General features: G+C 44.7%; 1 protein-coding gene across 2 annotated transcripts in view; it reads right to left on the bottom strand.

The window, feature by feature from the left end:
* COG3 (component of oligomeric golgi complex 3) overlaps window positions 1-9,711 on the bottom strand; it is a 71,880-nt gene extending 62,169 nt beyond the window's left edge. The window contains exon 1 of one of the 2 annotated variants that reach the window (XM_024230949.3): window positions 9,378-9,711. In XM_024230949.3, the coding sequence (XP_024086717.1) occupies window positions 9,378-9,554 (177 nt within the window). In that variant the 5' untranslated portion in view covers window positions 9,555-9,711. The remainder of the gene's footprint in view (window positions 1-9,377) is intronic. The other variant, XM_054528987.2, reaches the window with a different exon arrangement.
* Between the last annotated feature and the right edge of the window lie 17,100 nt (window positions 9,712-26,811).

Genomic DNA, 26,811 nt, shown 5'->3' with positions numbered 1-26,811 from the left:
AATGCAGCCTAGTTAGAATCCTGCTCCTGTTCATTTATAAGCTGTGTGACATGGGGCAAATTACTTGATGTTTCTAATCCTCAATTATCTTCTCTTAGCTGATATGGATACACTGTCTGTATCATAACACTGCTATAAAGAGTAAAAACAAAGGCCAGGCACGGTGGCTCACGCCTGTAATCCCAGCACTTTGGGAGGCCGAGGTGGGCGGATCACAAGGTCAGGAGACCGAGACCATCCTGGCTAACATGGTGAAACCCCGTCTCAACTAAAAATACAAAAAGAAATTAGCTGGGCGTGGTGGCAGGCGCCTGTAGTCCCAGCTAGTTGGGAGGCTGAGGCAGGAGAATGGCATGAACCCGGGAAGCGAAGCTTGCAGTGAGCCAAGATCGAGCCACTGCACTCCAGCCTGGGCGACAGAGTGAGACTCCATCTCAAAAAAAAAAAAAAAAAAAAAGAGTAAAAAAGAAAACAAAGATGTGGGAAAATTGGCTTTTTGGAATGCTGGAAAGCTGCAGACAAAGTATTTAGGAAGGTCCTTGATCTGCCTTCTCCCCACAAATGAGCCTGCCTCAAGAGTCAGGAGGGTCCCAGGTGTAGGTAAACAGGTCTTATTAAGGGCATCACTTGTTCATGTAAACTCTCTCTGAATGGTAACACAATCCCTGAGTATAAAAGGACTGTGGCCCAGCAAGAATTAAGTTTCTCAAATCCAGTAAGAATTTATCCTGAGTCTAAAGTGTCATCAGCAACCGTGTGCTGCCACTAGGGGTTCTGGAGGACAGAGGAAGCTGTGCTGAGATAAGCCGCATCTACACCTGCTCTGCAGAACCCTTCTAATGAGCAACATGAGCTGTCTCCTTGGGGAGCCACCCAAGACGCAAGGTAACCCACCTGAAGCAATGCTGCATGTAAAGCACTTAGCACAGACCTGACACATTGTAAGCAATAAATTTGAGTACTGATATTATATTATTATTCCTATCTACTCGCAGCAACAGAGTAAGTTTATAAATCTAATCAACTTCTTGTAAAGCCGTCTTTACAAAATTATATTTTATTAGCAATAAAATTTAGTTCTGTATGAACAGATCATCACAAATTCAATCACATAATTCTATCAGCACTGTTTAGATTATATCTAAGGGGGGCTGGGGTGATATGGCTCACATTTGGAAAACACACCAGAAAACACATGAAAACTAGGCTAGGATGAAGAAAGCTGACAGAAATGTTGCTTGCACCCTTACAATAACAAAAAGCCAAATAATCCACAAGATTATAACTAGTCTTGAATCCATCAGTGTTGCACAGTAACCAAGTAGATAAAAATCTGGGGAGCAACAGGCACATCCAGGAAGAGACAGGCTGCAAGCACTGGTTCACCTGTGGCAAATCATGGGAAAAAAGAGATGGCAAACATTACAAGAGGAAACAGGCTGGGCGCAGTGGCTCACGCCTGTAATCCCAGCACTTTGGGAGGCCGAGATGGGCGGATCACAAGGTCAGGAGATCAAGACCATCCTGACTAACACGGTGAAACCCCATCTCTACTAAAAATACAAAAAATTAGCCGGGCGTGGTGGCGGGCGCCTGTAGTCCCAGCTACTCGGGAGGCTGAGGCAGGAGAATGGCATGAACCCAGGAGACGGAGCTTGCAGTGAGCTGAGATCGCACCACTGCACTCCAGCCTAGGTGACAGAGGGAGACTCCATCTCAAAAAAAAAAAAAAAAAAAAAAGAGAAAACAACTCAGTCAAAAGACAAAGCAATCAACAGAGCCAGACTCAGATGAGCAAGAGACTAGAACTATCAGACAAGGAATCTAAAATAACTGTAATTAACATGTTAAAGGCTCTGGTGTAACACACAGATAAGAAGTATAAACAGATATACAATTTCAACAGAAAACTGAAAACTGTGTCAAATGGAAATGTGAGAAATAAAAATAATGGTAACAAAGATGAAGAATACCTGCAATGGGGTCATCAGTACACAGAACACGGTTAAGGAAAAAAATCAGTGAACTTGAAGTTAGGTCAATAAAAATCACTCAAAATGAATCATACAGAGAAAACAGAGTGGGAAAATAAAAACTGAACATAGCATCCAAGAATTGTGTGATGGTATCAAATTATATGATGGTATCAAATTATATGAAATGGGATCCCAAAAGAAGCAGAACGAGAGAGAACAGGGTGGAAGAAATATTTGAAGAAATAACTGTTGAGAACATTCCAAAAATAATGAAAGATATAAAACTACAGCTCTAAGAAATTCAGAGAATCCCAAGCAGAATACACACATACACACAGGCAAACCCCTCTGTGCACATCATATTCAAACTCTCAAAAACCAAAGATAAAAGCTTGAAGGCAGCCAGAGGGAAAAAAACATATTCTATACAGAGAAATAAAGGTAAAAATTACAGCAGACTTCTCATCAGAAATTACACAAGCCAGAAGACAATAGAGCGACATCTTTAAAGTGCCAAAAGAAAAACACTCAACTCAGAGTTCTACACCTATAGAGAATATCTGTTTAAAACGTAGGAGAAATAAGGACTGTTTAAAACAAACAAAAGCGCCAGGCGTGGTGGCTCACACCTGCAATCCCAGCACTTTGGGAGGCCGAGGCAGGTGGATCACCTGAGGTCAGGAGTCCAGGACCAGCCTAGCCAACATGGCGAAACCCTGTCTCTACTAAAAATACAAAAATTAGCCAGGCGTAGTGGCGGGCACCTGTAATACCAGCTACTCGGGAGGCTGAGGCAGAAGAGTCGCTTGAACCCGGGAGGCAGAGGTTGCAGTGAGCCGAGATGGCGCCATTGCACTCCAGCCTGGGCTACAAAAGCGAAACTCCATCTCAAAAAAAAAACGAAAAAAAAAAAAAAAAGTTGAGAGAATTCATTACCAGCAAACCTATACTACAAGAAATGTTAAAGGAAATTCTTCAGGCAGAATATAACGCTAGATGAAACGTATCTACCCAAAAAACTGAAGTGCTCCAGAAATGATTAAAATGAAGGTAAATATGACAGTTTCTTTTTTTAATCACTCAGCAAGAAATGTCAAAAGCAAAAGTAGTAACAATGTATTGTGGGTTTATAACATATGTAAAAGTAAAATGCCTGAAACAATATCACAAAACAGGGAAAAGAAAAAATGGAAGAATACTGTTTTAGGTGTTTTTTTGAGACAGGTTCTTGTTCTGCCACCCAGGCTGAAGTGCCGTGGTGCAATCACAGCTCACTGCAGCCTTGATTTCCGGGGCTCCAGCCATCTCCTGCCTAAGCCTCCCAAGTAGCTGGAGCTGCAGGCGTGCACCACCATACCCAGCTAACTTTTTGATTTTTTTTTTCTTTTTTTTGTAGAGACGAGGTCTCACTATGTTACCCAGGCTATTCTTGAACTCCTGAGCTCAAGCGATCCCCCTGTCTCAGTCTCCCAAAGTGCTGGGATTACAGGGGTAAGCCACCACGCCCAGCCAAAGAATTCTGCTGTAAGGCTGTTATACCATAATGAAGTGGTATAATATTTAGAGGTAGGTTGTGACTAATTAAAGTAGTACAGACGCTCCTCAACTTATGATGGGGTTGTGTCCCAATAAACCCATCAGAAGTTGAAAATATCCTAAGTCAAAAGTATGTGGCTCACTGGGAGCTGTGGCTCACTGCCATGCCCAGCACCACAGGTACACTTTCTACTGAATACATGTAGCTTTCACATAAAGTCAAAAAGTCGTAAGTTGAACCATCATAAGTCAGGGACCATCTGTATATTGTAAATCCTAAGGCAACCACTAAAAAAACTGAAAATACACAGAGGACCTGGCAAACTTCAGTCTTCCAATATCACCTAGACCCATATCCATCTGTAATTCAATTTCTTTTGAGAAAAACGATTATAAATCTATCTGAAAGAATGTAGATCAATGTCAAAATCCCGGTTGTGACACCAGATACTACAGTTGTGCAAAATGTTACCATTGAGGGAAAGTGGGGAAAGTGTACAGATCACAGTATTATTTCTCATTACTGCAAGTGAATCTACATTATTTCACCTTTTTAATAAGTAATATAATAATCATATTCTCCCATCAGAGTTCATCAGGCCTTACACTGCATAATTCTAGTACTACCTCACAACATATAACAAATTCCAGATAAAAAGTATAATTCCTTTTGTTCCAGAATCATTTATAATACATAGAGCTGTCCTTTTAAGTGTATTTATTTGAATAGGTAATAAATCTCAAGGCACAAAACTCAAGGGAGTCAGTGAAAAGTCTCCTTCCCCTGGAACTCATTCTCCAGCCATCTAGTTTCCTCCTCAGGGGCAGGCTATCAATGTTACTAGTTTCTTAAGTATCTTTTCTAAGATGGTCTATGCATATACAAAGGAAGTATACCTTTCTTAAACCCAAATAACGGTATACACACCTCACCTTTTTCACTTAATATGCAATATTTTAAAATGTCCCTTCAACAGAGTATAAGGAAAAGACAGAATTTACTCTTACATTGTCATTAATTGTCATTAAACTATAAAGGGGTGCTTATTTTAAAAGTCCCAAGAATACAGAATGATATTTAAGTGAAAAGCAAGTCTCCCTTCTTCCCTCTCCCCTGCTCGTCCAATTCTTCTTCTTTAAGCCAATACCAATGTTTATAATTTGAGAGTTTTTCTAAGGAATTTGAGGGTAAAATGAAGAACTATAAAAGTAGAAGGAACTAAAGAAACAATTTTGAATTTTTGATCAATCTTTTATGAAAATTATTCAAAATATATGAATATAATTGTTTTTAATCCAAATCATCAGAAGAGTTAAAATGAAAAGTAACATTCTCCCCCACCCTCACTTTTCACCAGTTTAACCATTTTCAGTATTCTTTTATGGTAGCTCTACAACTCTTTAAAAAAAAAAAAAAAGATTTACTGCTTCGTGTTTGAATTCATCAATTTTAGGTCCTATATATACACTCTTACTTCACCATGTAAGATAAAGAAATTAGTAACTCTATATCTGTTCCCTGTTTACTCTCAAATTCTGTCACCTGTACTATCTCTTTTTTAGATTATCAAATTTTATAATATTTGCACCTGGTTCTGTGATTAAGTCTTTAGAATGATTTTTTAAAGGATACTACATGCTTCCTGCCTTCTATGAATATGCCCAACTTTCAGGTTCATTGATACCATCTTTGGTTTTGGTGTGCCACACATTTATTACTGTCATTTCAAAGGGATCTAGGGATGTCATACATGTGTGCTCAGTCTGTTATCTTGAACCAAAAAAAGTTTATCCTCTAATTAACTTTAGAAAATAAAATAATTTGAAAACTCTACTTGAGAAACTATAGATATTCCGGACATGTTCTGTAACCTAGATGTGAATAAATACATTCTAAACTTATAAGAGTATTCTATTTGATTACTTCAAGTACAAATACTACTTTCCAATCATAAGAACTTTAAAAACTAGAGGCAAAAGGAGACTCCCTGTTTCCTTGTTCTAATACAAAACCATCTTCTCTCAAACCAAGCAAGAGAGAAGCCATAATGCAATCACTTCAAACAAATAATTTTTTAAAGTAGCAAAACAAGTTGCTTTTTAACATATGAGAAAATGCCCCCATTAAGTAGACTAGGCAGCTGCCTTCCTTTCTCAAATCACCTGGTAGAGAATGACAACTCAAAAAGGGGTGTGGTGGTATCACACACTTTCCTGTTCTGACTTCTCATTCACTTCTAAGGAGGAGGTGACTGAATGCCTCCTGCTTACCAGCACTGTCCTGGCTTCCAGATGGAGCAGACAGATACCACTAGAGACAGAACACAGTTCTAGATTGCTAATGGGCCAGTGCTGCAAAGCTACGGTATAGTTTATGCAAATGGAGACACTAACATTAAATAGTAACTACAATAAATTCTCAAGCTTTGCCTGACCAGCTGAGCAGGTCCCTGAAATAACAAGTAACATACCTTTCTCTCCCAAGCTTTACTTCTTGCAGAGTTCTGGGTTAGAGAAAACCACTTTTATAATCAATCTGATCAATTAATTCCCTAAACGAAACCTGATGTCATGTTCTCTGCTTGGAGCAAATTACTGAAGAGGTATAGGTGGAGTCTCAGAACCTTCCTCAAGGCACTTAACCTCTCCTTTTCTTACCTTTGGTCTGAATGACACCTATACCAGCTCAGCATCACAGGATTCTAATCTATTCTTTTAAGATGTTAATGATTTGAAAGAAAGCATAACAATAATAGCAAGTAACTTGCCACGTGCACCTTGCATACGTGATTTCACATATTTCTCACGACTCCCTATGAGATACGTACTCATCATGAGTTATGTCCCCATTTTATAAAGAAGAAAATTAAGGCTTAGAAAAGATAAACATCACATCTAAGGTCACACAGCCTACAAGAAAACAACAGATGTAACAGTAAATTATAGGTAAATGTCGGGGTAAATTATTTTAGTATTTTATCAAGAATTACTAAATTCAACAGAAAGAAATAGGCCCCTCATTACTAAGTTTGCCCTGGCTACAAAAGTCTACCTAATATTCTATTGTAAATTATTTTCTCTAATGCCGGGGCATAATTCCTTTTTAAGATAAGACTAGTTCTCTTTCATAAAAGAGAAAGCTATTTTCTAAAGAAGTTAACATCTTTATCATAGGTACTTAAGAGTTAGTTGGCCTCTTGCTATTCTACTAGCCTGCTCAGTTCCAGTTGTTCAGGAAGTAATTTATCTCGTGAAAATTGTGAAACACTACAGAAAATCCTTGAGTTATACTGATTGGACAAAGTGAAAATTGTGGCAGTCTCTTTTGGTGCCAATGTTAAAAGAGTAGTATAGGGCTAAAAAAATTAATTCCAAAGTCTTCCCAACAGACATATAAACACTTCAGAAAAGGAAAATGAGGGCTGTAAAGCTGAAGAGCAATGAGAACCGCCTTCTCAAAGATTCCAGGATGTGTGCATAACCAGCTCGGCTACTGCATTCTTTTTTTTTTGAGACACAATCTTGCCTGTCACCCACCTAGGATGGAGTGCAGTGGTGCAATCTCGGCTCAGGGCAATCTCCACCTCCTAGGTTCAAGTGATTCTCAAGCCTCAGCCTCCCAAGTACCTGGGATTACAGGCATGCACCACCACACCGAGCTAATTTTTGTATTTTTAGTAGAGATGGTGTTTCGCATATTCTTGATAAAATGCTGGTCTTGAACTCCTGACCTCAAGTGATTCGCCCGCCTTAGCCTCCCAAAGTGCTGAAATTACAGGCGTGGGCCACCGCGCCTGGCCTCAGCTATTGCATTCTCACAGGAATCCAATACCAAGCTGCACGTACCAGAAGACCCTCACTGAATTCTTGAACTCATTAAGCTCATCCCCTACCCATGACCTTATGCTGTTCTTTCTTCCAGCTGCAATGTTATTTCTTTAGTCTTTATAAGGCTAGCTTCAGGTATTCCATCATCAGTTCTCACCTCAGATTGTCACTTCCTTGGAAAGGCCTTCCCTCTTTCTCTAAAAGGGCACACCTCATCCCTTTCTGTCACACCATCCTATTTGATTTTCCTTATATTATGGACCACCGTCTGAACATACCTTGTTTTTTTTCCATGTTCATGATCCCCACAATTATGTCAGCTCTATGAGGCTAAGGATCTCATCTTTCCTATTTATATTTCTACCTTTAATACCTAACTCAGAGTAGGGACATAACATACGTTAAAGACTGCATGTGGCTAATGATAAATATGGAAGAATGGGGTGAAAATGAAAGATTCCATTTAGTTCATTCCAAACGTTCTCAATAGTTTATGACCCATGACAATGAAAACAAATTTTTTTGTAGAATATGTATCTCCCCCATCACACCCTCAGTGCTATTAAGTCCAAGCATCCTGCTGCAGTAGGAGCCAAATCAATTATAAACAGACTGGAAAATTTATAGAGCAAACAACTTTTATTATCCAGAGAATAAAAGAGTTTCATAGCTGAGCCAAAAAAATTTCCACCTGCTCCTTCATTTATTTCAGATCCACTTCCGGTACCACATCCTAGAGGTGGAAAAAGAAACCCAAGAAAGAACGCCTATTTGATGGCTGAGCATACAACAGTGAATGTGAAGACAACATTTAAATCAAACGTCTAAAGTTGGAAGACAGAAAAAGTTGAAGACTCTAAACTCAATCTGCATTTGGACACAATTCCAAATCGTATAAAAAGAATGCTTCAGGCCTGGCACGGTGGCTCACGACTGTAATCCCAGCATTTTGGGAGGCCGAGGCGGGCAGATCACTTGAGGTCAGGAGTTCGAGAACAGCCTGGACAACAGGGCGAAACCCCATCTCTACTAAAAATACAAAAAATTAGCCAGGTGTGGTGGCAGGCACCTGTGATCCCAGCTACTCAGGAGGCTGAGACAGGAGAATCGATTGATCCCGGAAGGTGGAGGTTGCAGTGAGCGAGGTCGCGCCACTGCACTCCAGCCTGGGCGACAGAGCGAGAGAAAAGAATGCTTCCAACATCAAAAGTAACCATCACCACTGCTTATATGAAATAATCCTCCTAAACCTGGCCCTCAAAACTGGAAAACGTTTGTCAAATATCTGACAATTCATGTTACTTCCTGCTATTACAACTAATTGAATTGAATCACACAAGAAGCAGTAGTGCATAATATCCCTAATGGTAAGTGGATTAAACACATTGACTCTAACACCGAAAACCAGCACTGCTTAATAATGTACTGAGCCAGCTTTCAAATAAAATTCATTTTTATTGCTTTGCAATAGGTGAAATAAATCTGTTCTCCCATAACCTGCACTTGATTGAGAGCTCATAGTTCAATGTGCGATAAATTAAACTCACTCAGGACCAAGTTTTAGTCTCCCCAAGACCCCCATGGACAAAGCAACCTAGGTGATTCATTAAGGCGGTAAATGAGCACGCGCTGGAGACTGTCCTGCAGCACAGCACCTCGGGTTGGCTGCCTCTCCTTCTGGGAGAGAGTGGGCAGCAGGATTACGCCTAGGCTGACAGGACGCCTCGTCTGGGGCAAGACGCTCGGTGCAAGGCTCCGGGCCAACCGTCCCATGCTGCTGGGGGAGGAGTGGGTTCCGGCGAGCACCAGCCGCAGGACACCCCACAGCCGTCCCCGGGCGGAATTAGAGTCGGGGTCGCAGGCTGAGCGAAGCCTAACAGCCTGGGAGGTGAGAGGCCCCTCCCACCGGATCCGCCACTATGGCCGTGGAGGAGTGGAGAGATATTCTGGGCAGACGTTCGTGAGGCCGGGGTCCTGCCGGGGCGCCCGAGGAGACCAGCCCCGTCGCCCCAGGCCGGTTCCTGCCCATCACCTCACCTCGGCTGGCACCGGCAGGTTCTCTGCCGCCGCCTTCAGCTCCAACACCGAGTCCGTCTGCCTGTCGGTCAGCGGCGCCGTCGTGTCCGGTCTCCGATCCCAGAGAGCCAGCTTTTCCCTAGCGTCCCGCTCCGCCGCCGCCTCAGGCAGCAGCAACAGCGCCGCCGCCTCCGCCATCGCCGCCGCCCCCGCGGCCTTCAGCAGCAGCGGGACGGAGGGGACCCCGACAGACAGACCCGGGCCACTTCCGGGAGAACCGGAGCTTCCAACACTGCACCGGCGGCGGGGCGGGCCGGAATGCCCTGACCCCGGAAGCGGTTTCGCAGTGTGGGGGGCGGGACCGAGGCCAGTACCGACGTGGCTTTAAATGGGTACGACTATTTCCGGTTGAAACATAGAAGGTGGAGAAGACGGGATCCAATGGAAATAAAAATGCCCCTACCGGAAGTCTCTTCCTCAACATCAGTAACTTTATTGTTACTTGTTGTGCAGATTATTGACAACTGCGCTAAATCACCCTGTCGGCTGGAGACTTGGATCTACACCTCTCTGCTTACAGCTGGGTAGTCTAGGTAGAATGTGTGGAGTGTATGATTTCCATATTGGCATGTTGACAATTTATGCCTCTTGGATCAAAACCAAAAGCATAAACTTTTCCAACATCCAGTAATTCCCCTACTAGAAAACTAATTTATGGAAACACATAAAAAATTCAAAGATGTGTGCATCCCAGACATCATTAATGGTATAAAATAACTGGAGACAACCTAAATGTCCAACATTGAAGAACTGGATCAGGAATTTGTGGTACAGGCCAGGCGCGGGGGCTCAGGCCTGTAATCTCAGCACTTTGGGAGGCCGAGGTGGGCGGATCACCTGAGGTCGGGAGTTTGAGACCAGCCTGGCCAACATGGTTGAACCCCGTCTCTACTAAAAGCACAAAAATTACCCAGGCATGGTGGTACATGCCTGTAATCAGCCTGAGAGGCTGAGGCAGGAGAATCTCCTGAACCCGGAAGGTGGAGGTTGCAGTGAGCAGAGATCTCACCACTGCATTCCGGTCTGGGCATCAAGTGAGACTCTGTCTCAAAATGTATAATAATAATAATTTGTAGTACAGACATGTAATTCTACTCTACCATTAAAATCATATTGTAGATTTGAGCAACAAAATAAATAATGATAGTATTGGATCATAATTTACAGAATAAAATAAATACTCATGAGTCCATACTGCTATAAATAAACGATTGAATAAATAAATGGTGGAGAAGAGACAATCTTCTACCTTACAGAAGAATTCCAATCAGTAAATGTAGAAAGAGTGAGAGAAATAAAAAATCATCATTAGGACACCACGGTAATAATTGTAGCAGGCAAGATCTAAGGATGAATGCTAAAACGATTGGGTGAAACTTAAAGGAGAAACAAATTTGCATAATCCCAAAGAATCTCCCTGAGATATCTATTAATAACAAGAGGGAATAGTAACTTCATCTATTAATAACAAGAGGGAATAGTAACTTCACAGAGGAGAAACTTGACAGACACCACCTTAACCAAGTGATCAAAGTCAATATCATGAAACTCCTGACAATATGGGTTGAAGACAGGATATAACTTCTGTGGTATTCTTGTCAAACATGCAAAATGTCGTTCGAATCATGAAAAAAGATCAAACAAACTCAAACTGAAGAGCATCCTACAAAACAACTGACCAGTATTCTTCAAAAGTGTCAATGTGTCATAAAAGACAAAGGAAAGACTAAGGAACCATTGCATTTTGGAGGCTAAGAAGACAAGATATCTCGATGCAATGTGAGATCCTGAAGTGGATATTAGGACAGAAAAAGGACATTTGTGGGGAAAATTATAGAATAAAATATAGAAAGTCACATAAGGTCTGTAGCTAGGTAATAGTTTTGTACCAATGTTCATTTCCTGGTTTTGATTACTATACATGGTTAGGTAAGATGATAACATTAGGAGAAGCAGGGTGAAGAACATACCTGAACTACTCTTGCAAGTTTTCTTAAGTCTAAAATTATCTCAAAATAGTGTTTAAAATCTCATGTTATAGAAAATATATATTTGTTTGGAGAAAATGGTTCTGATATAATTAAAGCAAATGAAGCAGTATATGATCCTGTTGGCCAAAAGGAACATTTCCAAAACACTGACAGATGGTTGGAATTACTGATAATTTTCTTCTTTTCTTTTCTTTCTTCCTTCCTTTTTCTTTTCTTTTTTTTTTTTTTTGTAATGAGTTTTGCATTTTAGAATAAGAATTTTTTTTAAATATTCAACCCAGCTTCAGAGCACTGTTTCCCCATCATCAATCCACCACTATTTTCTAAAGAAAGTAATCTTGTAGATATGTGTAGACATATGACACTATTTGCCTAAATGCCTAAAACATAAATTCTCTTCTTCAAACCAGAGTGATCTTTAGTTCCACAATTCTCAAAAATAAGATTAATTCCATTGAATTTTGTGATGTCAGCTCTTTACCAAACATTATCCTTCAAGGGCCAAATGTAAGCAACTTCTCTCCCAAATGTGTTGCTACTGGAGATTTTCCTAAATCCTTGATCACTCCACTTTCTTCTAAGCATTATTTTCAGTTCCTTTTTGAGACAGGATCTCACTCTGTCACCCGGGCTGGAGTGCAGTGGCACAATCATGGTTCACTGCAGCCTTGACCTCCCCAGCTCAAGGGATCCTCCTGCCTCAGTCTCTTGAGTAGCTGGGACTACAGGCGTGGGCCACCACACCCAGCTAATTTTTTGTATTTTTCATAGAAACAGGGCTTTGCCGTATTACCCGGCTGGTCTCGAACTCCTGGGTTCAAATGATCCGCCTGGCTCAGCTTCTCAAAGTGCTGGGATTGCAGGCATGAGCCACCTTGCCCGGCCAAAATATTTTTACCAACTGGTGATTCACGGTGCTAAAGGGATGCAAGGTAGGTCATGATACCCGTGGAAAACATTTGGGCCAAGGCGGGAGGTTTAATCAGGTCAAATGAGGGGAGAGGAAGGAAGACACAATGATGCCTGATCTATTCTTGAATGAGGAATTGAGGAAGCCAAGGAAGACAGCCATGCCTGGAGGATCCAGCAGTCACCAGCTGGCTTATGAAGGACATGAGAGGAGCCAATGGAACAGACTAACAGCAATTTTTATGGGGTATTTTAATTGTGTAGAACAGTAGCATAGAAGTATATACATTTAAACAACGCAGTGTTGCTCAAAATCTAGTGGAAAGTGTGGTATACAAGATGCTGAACCTTCTACTTCATTCTAGTTTTCTTTTCTGTATAAAGAAATATTGTCTAGTCCTCCACCACCACCCAAAAGTACAAATTTCCTATAATGGATTCACTGTTATTCTCTGTACTACAAGTCAAATTTCTTCCTGTTTCTAGGTGATGTTTAGCTTACTCCCAGAAGAACTGGACAACATGACGAATACAATTGCAGTTCTTAAAATATGTTTATTTAAGTATTGGTAATTGTTCCCATAAAACCACTGAAATTGATAGAATAAACATATACATTGAGTATATCTATACATGAAAGGTTTAAATATATATTCATATTGTGTTTGAGAGAGAGTGAGAAAGAGCAAGAGAATGAGAGACAAGATTGCATAAAATATCTTGGGAAAGGGACAAAGATAGTCAAAAGAGTCTTATCCCCAAATGATTAAGGTCCCCATATCATAGTAGATGATACCTTGTTTGTAAGATCTTATTCAGATTTCAGTTTTGTTTGTCAAAATAGCATGTCTATGCATAAAAGAAAAAAACAAAATAAATTTTTAAAAACAGATTTCAGTTTTGATCTCTTGATCACAACCCTGTGCATAAGCAGGGTAGGGGTTATTATTTTCCGTTTAAAGATAAGCAAATGAAACACAGGGAGATGAAGTGAGTTGTCAAAGACTTTTCAGAGGGTGAAGGAAAAGGACACTTTTTTGTGGCAGATGTTGATATGCTCTCTTTAGAGGGAAATTTGCCAACACCTATCAAAACAGAGGCTAGAGAAATGGAGAGTGAGACAGAGAGAAAGAAAGAGGGAGATAATATAGTCCTTGGATCCAGCCATTCAATCATTCTATCACTGGGAAATTATTCTAGAGAAATTCTTATTTATGCAAAAAAGTACATTTACAGGGCGGTTTTTAATGGAGAAAAATTGGACACAACCTAAATATACATCAATAGGGGCATAGTTTTGTTCCTGTTGCCAATTGCTGTATAAAAAACTAACCAGGCCAGGCGCAGTGGCTCATGCCTATAATCCCAGCAATTTGGGAGGCCGAGGCAGGCAGATCGCCTGAGGTCAGGAGTTCGAGACCAGCCTGGCCAACATGGTGAAACCCCGTCTCTACTAAAAATACAAAAATTAGCCAGGTGCAGTGGCAGGCGCCTGTAATCCCAGCTACTCGGGAGGCTGAGACAGGAGAATCACTTGAACCCAGGAGGCGGAGGTTGCAATGAGCTGAGATTACGCCATTGCACTCCAGCCTGGGCAACAAGAGTGAGACTTTGTCTCACACACACACCAAAAAAACTAATCCAAAAATTGTGTGCTTAACAATCACCATTTTATTATTATCTTATGATTTTGTGGGTCAGGAATTTCCAAAGGGCACGTTAGGAAAGATCTGTCTCTGCTCACAATGTCTGGAGCCACAGCTGCAATGACTCACATGGCCACAGGCTGGACAGCTGGAAACTGACTGTGGATCTCTACATCCTCACATAGACTCACAGCCTCTGTGTCTGCTGTCTCCAGGCAGTCTCTCAAGCATAAAGACCTCAGGGCATTTGGATTTCTTTCAAACCTGGCTCAAGATTTGAAGAGGCTGTTCCCAGAGTCTTCTTTTGACCTTCATAGAAGGTCACTTGTGCTGACAGAGAGAGAGAGAGACCGCCCAGATCCAAGAGAAGAGAAATTGACTCCACTTCTGAATGAGAGCAGCTGCAAACAACTTGTAACATTTTTAATCTACCACAAACCTGATACTTTACAACAATTAAAAGGAAGTATTTTGTGGTTTCTGCTTCTATGTAATCTGTGGATTACCTAAAGTCATGAGAAAATTTTCAAAAGTGATTAAAAAGTTATTTTGGTATAATGATGGTCTCACAAGTATACACATATCCCAAAATTGATCAAATTGTACATTTTAAATATGTAGTATATACATGCACATGCAATGTACTTCAGTTATACCTTAATAGAACTGAAAGGGAGGGGAGAATTGAGTATATCTGTAAGTACTGACATGGAAGAAAGTTCACCATATATTATTGAATTTAGAAAGCAAGTTACATCAATTACCATACGAATGTAATTTTGTTCCCGGAACCAAGCCGGGTTCGGCTGCGTTTTCTTGAGGCCCAATAATGAGAAGCAGACAAACTAGGAAAGAAGGGAATTTATTGCTGTAACTGGATACAGGGAGAAAGCTGGAGATAATTCCACCAGAACAACTCAAAGTGTTACAATTTTCTTAGTGCTTATATAGGTTGGGATTATGTGCCTACATGCAGTATAGCATTCGCCTAAGTCTACTGGTAACTAATTTTGTTTCAACTCGAAGGTCAGAGGCAAAAAATGCTTGCTAAGTCTGATTAAAAGGGCCCCAGTACCTTCAAGGCCTGGCTACTGTGGTACCGGACTGATTATTTCTATCTTATCTCCTTTACAGTTTGGTCCGGAGAGCTGCCTTAGACTCTCCAATGAATCTATTCAAACAGCTGCCTCTGTTACCTTGACTTGTCTCAGATTCTGTTGACCCGAGACGGGTCCTGGCACTAGGAATGTGAGACTGTCTCTATTATTTTGACTTGCTCCAGGTTAGGGAGAAGCCTATGCAAGGCTCCTACTGACCATATGTTTCATTTCTAGCTAGGATGTCTGGGCACTGGTTTCCCTAGGTTTAACTACTAGCTCAGTGTTAAGGCAGTGCTGTGGATATCTGTCTGTAACTGGAGTGCTATGCAGACCTGTCTGTGTGATTGTCATGCAGGCCTGTGTGATTGTCAGGGAGAACTGGCCTGCCACAATTCCATTTCTGGTACAAAAACACAAACACACAGAGTAAAAAGGTCTGAAAAAAACACGTAGCAAATTGTTATTTGTAGTTAACCTCTTCGGGTTGGATTGGCAGAGCAGGTAGAAGGGAGTAGGACAAGGTCTTCCATATTTTAAAATTATTGAAAAAGGCCGGGCGCAGTGACTCACTCCTGTAATCCCAGCACCTTGGGAGGCCGAGGTAGGTGGATCACTTGAGGCCAAGAGTTCGAGACCAGTCTTGCCAATATGGTGAAACCCCATCTCTACTAAAAATAGAAAAAAACTAGCCAGACGAGGTGGCACACACCTGTAATCTCAGCTACTTGGGAGGCTGAGGCAAAAGAATTGCTTGAACTCGGGAGGTGGAGGCTGCAGTGAGCCAAGATCACACCAGTGCACTCCTGCCTGGGTGACAGAGCAAGACCCTGTCTAAAAAAAAAAAAATTATTGAAAAAGGGTTGTTTTTTAAAAATGAATATTGAACTGAAGATCAGAGTGAATTCTAGTTCTAGCTCTGCTGCAACTAGCTCTGGTTATGTAAATTAACTTCCTATAAACATGTATAAAATGTACATATTTATAGCAATACTTTATATCCTATTAACACCTATTCAAACCCACACATATAGTCCCCGTGCCCCAACTCTCCTTCCAGGCTGAGGTCCAGGGCAGATGGCCCACAGTCTGCTCTGGGCCAGTGGGCACAGGCAGTCACCTGCAGAAGGGGAGCTTTCTTCTGCTCCATCCTTAAGCACATTAGACAAGGTGTGTTTTTGCTCTGCTAGGGCCCCTCTTTATGGTACCTACCTTGTGTTCTAGAGGACTGTTTTAACACATAATACTATAAAATGTTTGCAATTATTATTGCTGGACTAATGCCCCATACGGAATCATTGCCGTAAGAGGGAGACACCCAACTCATTTGAGCCAACACAAGTTATGGAGGCCTCTTCCTGCTCCTCCCTGGAGTCAAGGCAGGTGGAAACAGCTTCGTAGCAATTTTGACCGTTGTCTGGGTAAAGTCTGCAGGCTTTATTCAGGCTTTATAGCACAAACCAGTGCCTGGCTGTGTTCCCAAATGAAGGCTCTGATCTTTTAAGAGCAGAATTTGAGGCCAGGTGCAGTGGCTCACACTTGTAATCCTAGCACTCTGGGAGGCCGAGGTGGGCAGATTACCTGAGGTCGGGAGTTCGAGACCAGCCTGATCAACATGGAGAAATCCCGTCTCTACCAAAAATACAAAAAACTTAGCTGCACATGGAGGTGCATGCCTGTAATCTCCTTGCATATACCAATGCATAATTGTAGTGATAAATTTATAGTTTTTTTAAAAATTGTATTTTTTAAACAATCCTTAAAACTGAAAAATACTATTATTGGAATTAAAATAGATAGGTAAATAGTTGAAGAGAGAATTACAGTAAGTTGGAAAATAGATATAAAGACATTTCTCCAAATACAGCATAAGACAAGAAGATGGAAAATAGGAGGTTTAGCAACATGGAGGAGAGAATTAACAGATTGTATTTGGTTAGGGTCCCATCAAGAAACAGAATGTATATTGTTCAAATAAAGAGACTTTAGTAAAGGAAATAATTACAGAGGTGTGGGGAGAGTTAAGGAGACCAATAATAGATGTTGAGGCACTGTATTAGTCTGTTCTCACAATGCTATAAAGAACTACCTGAGACTGGGTAATTTATAAAGAAAAGAGGTTTTTTGTTTTTTTTTGTTTTTTTTTTTTTTTTTAATTTCTGAAGTATTTATTGATCATTCTTGGGTGTTTCTCGGAGAGGGGGATATGGCAGGGTCATAGGATAATAGTGGAGAGAAGGTCAGGAGATAAACACATGAACAAAGGTCTCTGGTTTTCCTAGGCAGAGGACCCTGCGGCCTTCTGCAGTGTTTGTGCCCCTGAGTACTTGAGATTAGGGAGTGGTGATGACTCTTAAAGAGCATGCTGCCTTCAAGCATCTGTTTAACAAAGCACATCTTGCACCACCCTTAATCCATTTAACCCTGAGTTGACACAGCACATGTTTCAGAGAGCAGGGGGCTGGGGGAAAGGCCATAGATCAACAGCATCCCAAGGCAGAAGAATTTCTCCTAGTCAGAACAAAATGGAGTCTCCTATGCCCACCCCTTTCTACACAGACACAGCAACAATCTGATCTCTCCTTCCTTTCCCCACACTTCCTCCCCTTCTCTTCAACAAAACCGCCATCGTCCTCATGGCCCGCTCCCGATGGTCGCTGTCTCTTCGGAGCTGTTGGGTACACCTCCCAGACAGGGCAGCCGGGCAGAGGCGCTCCTCACCTCCCAGACAGGGCGGCTGGGCAGAGGCGCCCCTCGCTTCCCAGACGGGGCCGCCCGGGCAGAGGCGCTCCTCGCTTCCCAGACGGGGCCGCCCGGGCAGAGGCGCTCCTCAGTTCCTCCCAGACCGGGTGGCAGCCGGGCAGAGGCGCTCCTCACCTCCCAGACGGGGTGGCCGGGCAGAGGCGCTCCTCACTTCCCCGACGGAGCGGCCGAGCAGAGGCGCTCCTCACTTCCCAGAGGGGGCGGCTGGGCAGAGGCGCTCCTCACTTCCCAGACGGGGCGGCCGGGCAGAGACGCTCCTCACTTCCTCCCAGATGGGGTGGCGGCCAGGCAGAGGCGCTCCTCACCTCCCAGACAGGGCGGCCGGGCAGAGGCGCTCCTCACTTCCCAGACTGGGCGGCTGGGCAGAGGCGCTCCTCACCTCCTAGACGGGGCGACCAGGCAGAGGCGCTCCTCACTTCCCAGATGGTGTGGCGGCTGGGCAGAGGTGCTCCTCCCTTCCCAGATGGGGCAGCCAGGCAGAGGCGCTCCTCACTTCCTCCCAGACGGGGTGGCGGCCAGGCAGAGGCGCTCCTCACTTCCCAGAGGGGGCGGCCGGGCAGAGGTGCTCCTCACTTCCTCCCAGATGGGGTGGCAGCCGGGCAGAGGCACTCCTCACCTCCCAGACGGGGCGGCCGGGCAGAGGTGCTCCTCATCTCCCAGACTGGGCGGCCGGGCAGAGGTGCTCCTCATCTCCCAGACGGGGCAGCCGGGCAGAGGTGCTCCTCACTTCCTCCCAGACGGGGTGACGGCCGGGCAGAGGCGCTCCTCACCTCCCAGATGGGGCGGCCGGGCAGAGGCGCTCCTCACCTCCCAGACGGAGTGGTCAGGCAGAGGCGCTCCTCACTTCCCATATGGGGTGGCGGCCGGGCAGAGGCGCTCCTCACTTCCCAGATGGGGCAGCCGGGCAGAGGTGTTCCTCACTTCCTCCCAGACGGGGTGGCAGCCGGGCAGAGGCGCTCCTCACCTCCCAGACGGGGTGGCCGGGCAGAGGCGCTCCTCCCTTCCCAGACGGAGTGGCCAGGCAGAGGCGCTCCTCACCTCCCAGAGTGGGCGGCCGGGCAGAGGTGCTCCTCACTTCCTCCCAGACGGGGTGGCAGCCAGGCAGAGGCGCTCCTCACCTCCCAGACGGGGCGGCCGGGCAGAGGCACTCCTCACCTCCCAGAGTGGGCGGCCGGGCAGAGGCGCTCCTCACTTCCCAGAGTGGGCGGCCGGGCAGAGGCGCTCCTCACTTCCCAGAGTGGGCGGCCGGGCAGAGGCGCTCCTCACTTCCCATAGGGGGTGGCAGCCGGGCAGAGGCGCTCCTCACTTCCCAGATGGGGCAGCTGGGCAGAGGTGCTCCTCACTTCCTCCCAGACGGGGTGGCGGCCAGGCAGAGGCGCTCCTCACCTCCCAGACGGGGCGGCCGGGCAGAGGCACTCCTCACCTCCCAGACGGGGCGGCTGGGCAGAGGCGCTCCTCACCTCCCAGAAGGGGCGGCTGGGCAGAGGCGCTCCTCACTTCCCATATGGGGTGGCAGCCGGGCAGAGGCGCTCCTCACTTCCCAGATAGGGCAACAGGGCAGAGGCGCTCCTCACTTCCTCCCAGACGGGGCGGCCGGGCAGAGGTGCTCCTCATCTCCCAGACGGGGCAGCCGGGCAGAGGCGCTCCTCACTTGCTCCCAGACGGGGTGGCAGCCGGGCAGAGGCGCTCCTCACATCCCAGATGATGGGCGGCCGGGCAGAGACGCTCCTCACTTCCTAGACGGGGTGGCGGTGGGGCAGAGGCTGTAATCTTAGCACTTTAAGAGGCCAAGGCAGGAGGCTGGTAGGTGGAGGTTGCAGAGAGCCGAGATCACACCACTGCACTCCAGCCTGAGCACCATTGAGCATTGAGTTAGCGAGACTCCGTCTGCAATCCCAGCACCTCGGGAGGCCGAGGCAGGCAGATCACTCGAGGCCAGGAGCTGGAGACCAGCCCGGTCAACACGGCGAAACCCCGTCTCCACCAAAAATACAAAAACCATTCAGGCGTGGCGGCGCGCGACTGCAATCCCAGGCACTCGGCAGGCCGAGGCAGGAGAGTCACAGGAGCCCGAGGCAGGGAGGTTGCAGCAAGCCGAGATCCCAGCAGTACAGTCCAGCTTCGGCAACAGAGGGAGACCGAAAAAAGAAGGAGAGGGAGACCGAAAAAAGGGAGAGGGAGAGGGAGAGGGAGAGGGAGAGGGAGAGGGAGAGGGAGAAAAGAGGTTTAATTGGCTCATAGTTCTGCAGGCTGCACAGGAAGCATGGCTGGGGAGACCTCAGGAAACTTACAATCATGGTAGAAGGTGAAGGGGAAGCAAGCACATCTTCATATGGCCAGCAGGAGAGAGAGAGAGAGCAAAAGGGAGTTGCTACACACTTTTAAACAACCAGATATCGTGAGAACTCTATCACGAGACAGCACTAGGGGGATGGTGCTAAACCATTAAAAACTACCCCCATGATCCAATCACCTCCCACCGGGCCCCATCTCCAACACTGGGGGATTACAATTCATCATAATATTTGGGTGGGCACATGGAACCAAGCCATATCAGGCACCTACAGACTTAGCAACAGTGGGAAACCATTACCACCTGTAGGGTTGAAGAGACAACGTTAGAAAATAGTGTTAGCAGAGCCCAATGAGAGTTGTAGCTGTGGGGGAACCACAGCTAGTGCCAGGGACATGGCAGTGAAGCAGGGAAAGCATGAAAAAATACCATTTTCTCTCTCTGCCTCCAATTTCCTGCTAGTATTTTTCATTCGCTAAATGCAATTGGAAGCCAGAAGGTAAGGGAATCTGAGTAATGCAGTCTCTGAGTCATGCAAGAAGCCAGCATCCAAAAACATAGAGCAGGGCACAAAAGTTATAGATCTGAGGGCAAATGGAGATTAACCATCTTGTCCTTGATCATGGATTCAAGATTTCCAGTCCTGGAAGTATATACACACTGGCTGGAGTGCTAAACACTTGGAAGATTTTCTTTTCCAACTATTTTTCAGTGACACTCATGACTGGGGCTGTCACAGTGTGGCAATTCATTTCTATCTGGTGCCTATATATTGTTCAGAACCATCAATAAATGATGCCTCAGTTTTTTCTTTCTCTGTTGACTGGCCATAGGGAAATGCCTATGATGCTACAGGTGTGGTCTGAGGGAAAGGCAGCAGTAGATATCTGAGCCTTGATTCATGCCTTCAGGAACTGTTTGAGCTTGACACTGTATATACCATACCACCTCCATTTGCTGACAGAGTGCTGTTGTGCACACCCAGTTCATGATCAGGTCCCAAAATCAAATGTCCAGTTTTTAACCAGGACCCAGTAACAAGAGCTATTTTTCAAAGAGAAAAAAGTTATTTGCAAAAGATAACATGGATTTGCTGCAAACCCCCAGAGGTCTGCACTGTGATTCTCCTATCAGGGCTGGCTGAAGGCTCCATACAGTGTCTCTATCTGCCTTGGACACTTTAGGCATATGTGCCATATGTGACAGAATATCTTGCACAACAGCCTGAACTTGCTGAAACCCTTCTCTTGCTCTGGGCCCCACTCAAAACCAGCAAACTTACAAATTCCTTCGTAAATGGGCCAGGGCAGCATGGTCAAATGTGCTATATATTACCTCCTAAGAGACCCATCAAGTTTTTTTTTTAACTCTTTCCTAGCATAGGAGTACATGATGCAGCAATTTGTTTTCATTTGAAGGAGAAAACCAACATGCCTCAGGCCACTGAACTCCTAGAAATGTCACATGCTCAACATATTATCCATATAATGGACTAGTTCTGCATTTTATGGGATGTTGTGATTATCAAGATTCCTGAAGCCTTGCTTATGACAGAACAGGAGAGTTGCCATAGACCTGAGCTCAAATCGTGAAGATGTACTGCTGTCCCTGCCATGTGAAAGCAAACACCTTCCAAAAGTGCCTGTAACCAATACAGCAGGAAAAAAAGTATATTTTACATAAATAGCTGCATCCCAGATGTCAAAAGCCATTTTGATTTACTCTAGTAAGAATAACACATTTGAAACAGCAGCAGCAATCAATTAAATATTGATAATAAGCAATGGAGAGATAACAGGAAATCATATAGAATATACCATTGTTTGCCAAATATTCTGGCTCCTTTCCTACTGAGGAATCATACTTCCTTAACCCCAGTCTTGTCCACGTGACTTTCAAATGAAATGTGAACAAAAGTGACATGCGTCGCCTTTAGACAGAAGATCTAAGAGCTGATGTGTGCTTTGTTATGATGTATTTTCCCTCTGCCATAAGACTAAGCAATGTTCCAAACAGAGGCTGATCCACAGCCTCCATCTGGAGTGAAGATAAAATGGAAAAGAGCTTCACTCAAGCTGCAGCAGACACATAGCAAGAATAAGAAGTTAACTTTTGTTGGCCAGGCGCGGTGGCTCATGCCTGCAATCCCAACACTTTGGGAGGCCAAGGTGGGAGGATCACTTGAGGTCAGGAGTTCGAGACCAGCCTGGCCAACATGGTAAAACACTGTCTCTGCTAAAAATACAAAAATTAGCCAGGTGTGGTGGGGAGCACCTGTAATCCCAGCTATTCAGGAGGCCAAGGCTGGAGAATCGCTTTTACTAGGGAGTCAGAGGTTACGGTGAGCTGAGATCGTGCCACTGCACCCCAGCCTGGGCGACAGAGTGACACTTTTGTTGTATGCCACTGGGATTTTTGATGACGCTACCAAAGCCTAAAATAGCCTGACCCAACACATACAGTCTCAGAGATTAGCAACAGGTCAGAGTCAGTGTTCGGTGATCCTGAAACAGTCCCAAGTATTTTCCTCTCCCATGACAATGGCCATGGGTCTCTTAGGGCTTGAAGAATGATTTTTAGTATATATTGCAGCAATGTCAGTGGGCTCCAGGACTGCAAAATTGTTTAGCTCCTAGAACTGGGGGAAGGGCCATGACTATTATGGTGATCCAAATTAGAACTCTACTTACCTGATAATTTCTAATTATGTAGATCAACGTATATTTTAGTAGGCTATTTTATTCCTAGAGATACTACCAAAGACCCTCACAAGTCAAAAACATTCATTTTACCACTGTGGCCCTGCTGCCCATGAAAGTAACTGTGCCCACTGTGTCTCTGGTGTTAAACCCTGTCACCTGGTCTCTGAAATAAGGAAGGCCATTTAAAGAGTAGCATTTCTTATTGTCACCCCCAGCAGGGAGAGGATACCCACTGCAAAGCTCCTAAAGGGAAATGGAGCTCTCCTCCGCACATTTTTTTTTTTTTTTAAGAGAAGGTCTCACTCTGTCACCCAGGCTGGAGTGCACTGGCATGATCACAGCTCACTGTGGCCTTGACCTCCTGGGCTCAAGCCATCCTCCCACTTCAACCTCCTGAGTAGCTGGGACTAGAGGCATACACCACCATGCCTGGCTAATTTTTAAATTTTTTATAGAGACAGGGTCTCCCTACATTGCCCAGGCTGGTCTCAAACTCTTAGGCTCAAGTGATACTCTCGCCTTGGCCTCCCAAAGTGCTGGGATTACAGGCATGAGCCACCACACCCAGCCTGCACATTTCTTAAAACCTCATTAAAGGGAGTGTCCTCTGGACCCTGAGGGACACAGTCAAAGGATGAATTTTTTTTATAATCTTAGTGTGAAGGTCCACATATGATGCAAAATAACAATGGCTGCATCAATGTGATCCCAACTTGTTCCCACCAGGGTCAGGTGGCTAACTTCATAGGATATTCTACCTGGCTCTGTCTGCCCTCCTACCTAGTGGTGAACAGAGTGCTGGCAAATGTTTAACAACCAGCTCTCCAGAGCAAAAACAAAACAAAACAAAGGCCTGATTTGTAGCATCTGTCAGTATCTGCAGTATAAGCACTCCCACTGTGTCCGGAATTTATTTCTTCTGGTGGGTTCTTGGTCTCACAGAATTCAAGAATGAAGCCAGCCGGGCACGGTGGCTCACGCCTGTAATCCCAGCACTTTGGGAGGCTGAGGCGGGCGGATCACGAGGTAAGGAGATGGAGACCATCCTAGCTAACACGGTGAAACCCCGTCTCTACTAAAAATACAAAAAATTAGCCGGGTGTGGCGGTGGGTGCCTGTAGTCCCAGCTACTAGGGAGGCTGAGGCAGGAGAATGGCGTGAACCCGGGAGGCGGAGGTTGCAGGGAGCCGAGATCAGGCCACTGCACTCCAGCCTGGGCAACAGAGCAAGACTCCATCTCAAAAAAAAAAAAAAAAAAAAAGAATAACGCCACGGACCTCGCAGTGAGTGTTACAGTTCTAAAAGGTGGAGCGTCTGGAGTTGTTTGTTCCTCTCTGTGGGTTGGTGGTCTGGCTAAGGAAATGAAGCCCCCGACCCTTGCAGTTAATGCTACAGCTCTTCAAATTGCTGTGGACCCAAAGACCGAGCAGCAGCAAGATTTATTAATTAAGAGCAAAAGAACAAAGATCTCTCGGCGTTGAAGTGGACCCCAGTGGGTTGCTGCTGCTGGCTGGGGTGGCCAGCTTTTATTCCCTTATTTGGCCCCTGTCCATGTCCTGCTGATTGGTCCATTTTACAGAGTGCTGATTGGTCCATTTTACAGAGTGCTGACTGGTCCATTTTTACAGAATGCTGATTGGTGCATTTACAATCCTCTAGCTAGACACAGAGTGCTGATTGGTGCATTTACAATCCTCTAGCTAGACAGAAAGTTCTCCAAGTCCCCACCCAACCCAGAAGCCCAGCTGGCTTCACTTCTCACCATCATGGCCAATATCAAGCTATCAACAATGTTAACCTGCAGCTGGGAAGATGTGCAATAGCACATTTTACAGTATTTCTACCAGACAGATACAACAGACAGAAATAACCTCAAGAGCACAGACACTAGTGAATAATTAGGAAGTGGTGAAGTTTATTTATTGCCTCTGTCTTTAATATAATGTATTTAACTATGTTTATATAACTTAATTGTTAATAATGTCTGTAACAACCTGCTCACAAAATTCCTGAAAGCGTGACAATCTGCTCTCATACGCTGCTGGACCAGTTCCAGCACGCCACTGTTCCTGCCCCAGTTGTGGGATCTGCTCTAACCTCCAGCTGCCCCACGCCTCAGCATACAGTTACAGCGAAGGCATGGTGGGCAAACTTCTGAGTTACATGGCCACACCAGTTTTTTGTTTGTTTGTTTTTGTATGTTTGTTTGTTTAGAGACAGAGTTTGCTCTGTCCTCCAGGCTGGAGTGCAGTGGCATAATCGTGGCTCACTGCAGCCTCAAACTCCTGGGATCAAGAGATCGTCCCACCTCAGCTTCCCAAGGGGCTGGGACTACAGGCACATACCAACACACCCAGTTAATTTTTAAAATTTTTTTTATTTTAAGACAGAGTCTCACTCTGTCGCCCAGGCTGGAGTGCAGTGGCACAGTCTCTGCTCACTGCAAGCTCTGCCTCCCGGGTTCATGCCATTCTCCTGCCTCAGCCTCCCAACTAGCTGGGACTACAGGTGCCCATCACCACGCCCGGCTAATTTTTTGTATTTTTAGTAGAGACGGGGATTCACCGCGTTAGCTAGAATAGTCTCGATCTCCTGACCTCGTGATCCGCCCACCTCGGCCTCCCAAAGTGCTGGGATTACAGGCGTGAGCCACTGCGCCCAGCCAATTTTTTAAAATTTTTTGAGGCCAGGAACAGCGGCTCCTGCCTGTAATCCCAGCACTTTGGGAGGCCGAAGCAGGAGGATCTCCTGAGCCTAGGAGTTCAAGACCTGCCTGGGCGATAAAGGGAGACCCCATTTCTACAAAAAATTTAAAAATTAGCAGGGTGTGGTGGTACACGCCTGTAGTCCCAGCTACTCGGGAGGCTGGGGTGGGAGGATTACCTAAACTGGGAGGTGAAGGTTTCAGTGAGCTGAGATCACACCACTGTACTCCAATCTAGGTAAGAGACCTTGCCTCAAAAAAAAAAAATTGAGCTCCTGGGCTCAAGCAATCCTCCTGCCTTGGCCTCCCAAAGCACTGGGACTTTTACAGGCACCACCAGTTATTACAGAACTCAAAAGCAACTGTGCACTGGACCACTCTGTATTGTGTTCGGTGAGGCCGTGCCTGTGTATAGATACAGGAATGCTGAGGAACAGCACTGAAGAACAACCTAAACAGCAATCATCAACTGCTGGTGTTTGGCTTTGTTCCTCATATGAAAGGATTCGAAGCCCAGGGAGTAGGCTGGTTGAATGAAAAATATTTGCTTGACACGATAGTTGCTATTTCTAGATCAATTCAGGGAACTGTGGGAGCCTCTCACAAGCATGAAAAATCCAAGTATTCAGATAGAAGTTGGGGCTCTTATTTTCCAGCTTGGGCCTGTACCAGGGCTACAAGGACATACAATGCTAAATCAATTAAAAACCAAAATCTACTCAAAACCATTTGTTTCAAAAAAGTTCTGGAGATGGATGGTGGTGATGGTTGCACAGCAATGTGAATGTGCTTAATGTCACTGAACTGTACGCTTAAAAATGGTTAGGATGGTAAAGTTTTATGTTATGTATATTTTACAAGTAAAAAAATTTTTTCACCTCAGCCTGAACTGAACACTAGCTGACAGATGTTTTGATTTCTTTGACCATCAAGGAATCTTGGCCAAGCACGGTGGCTCACATCTGTAATCCCAACACTTTGGGAGGTCAAGATGGGCGGCTCACTTGAATCCAGGTGTTTGAGATCAGCCTGGGCAACATGACAAAACCCTGTTTCTAGTAAAAATACAAAAATTAACCAGGCTTAAGCCATGATCATGCACCATTGCACTCCAGCCTAGGCGACAGAGCAGGACCCTGTCTCAAAAAAAAAAAAAAAAAAAGAAAGAAAGAAAGAAATTTCAGCAGGCTGAGATGGAACTCATTCTTCTCATGAAGAACATGGCAAGCATTATACAGAGGGGCCATAGTCTGGAAAGCAGGGGATGCTTACAGACATATAAGTTGTTTG

The sequence above is a fragment of the Pongo abelii genome, chromosome 14, assembly GCF_028885655.2.
Source record: "Pongo abelii isolate AG06213 chromosome 14, NHGRI_mPonAbe1-v2.0_pri, whole genome shotgun sequence".
Lineage (NCBI taxonomy): Eukaryota > Metazoa > Chordata > Mammalia > Primates > Hominidae > Pongo > Pongo abelii.
Note: the sequence above shows the minus strand (reverse complement) of the source record. Positions and strands in the feature narration are given on the sequence as shown.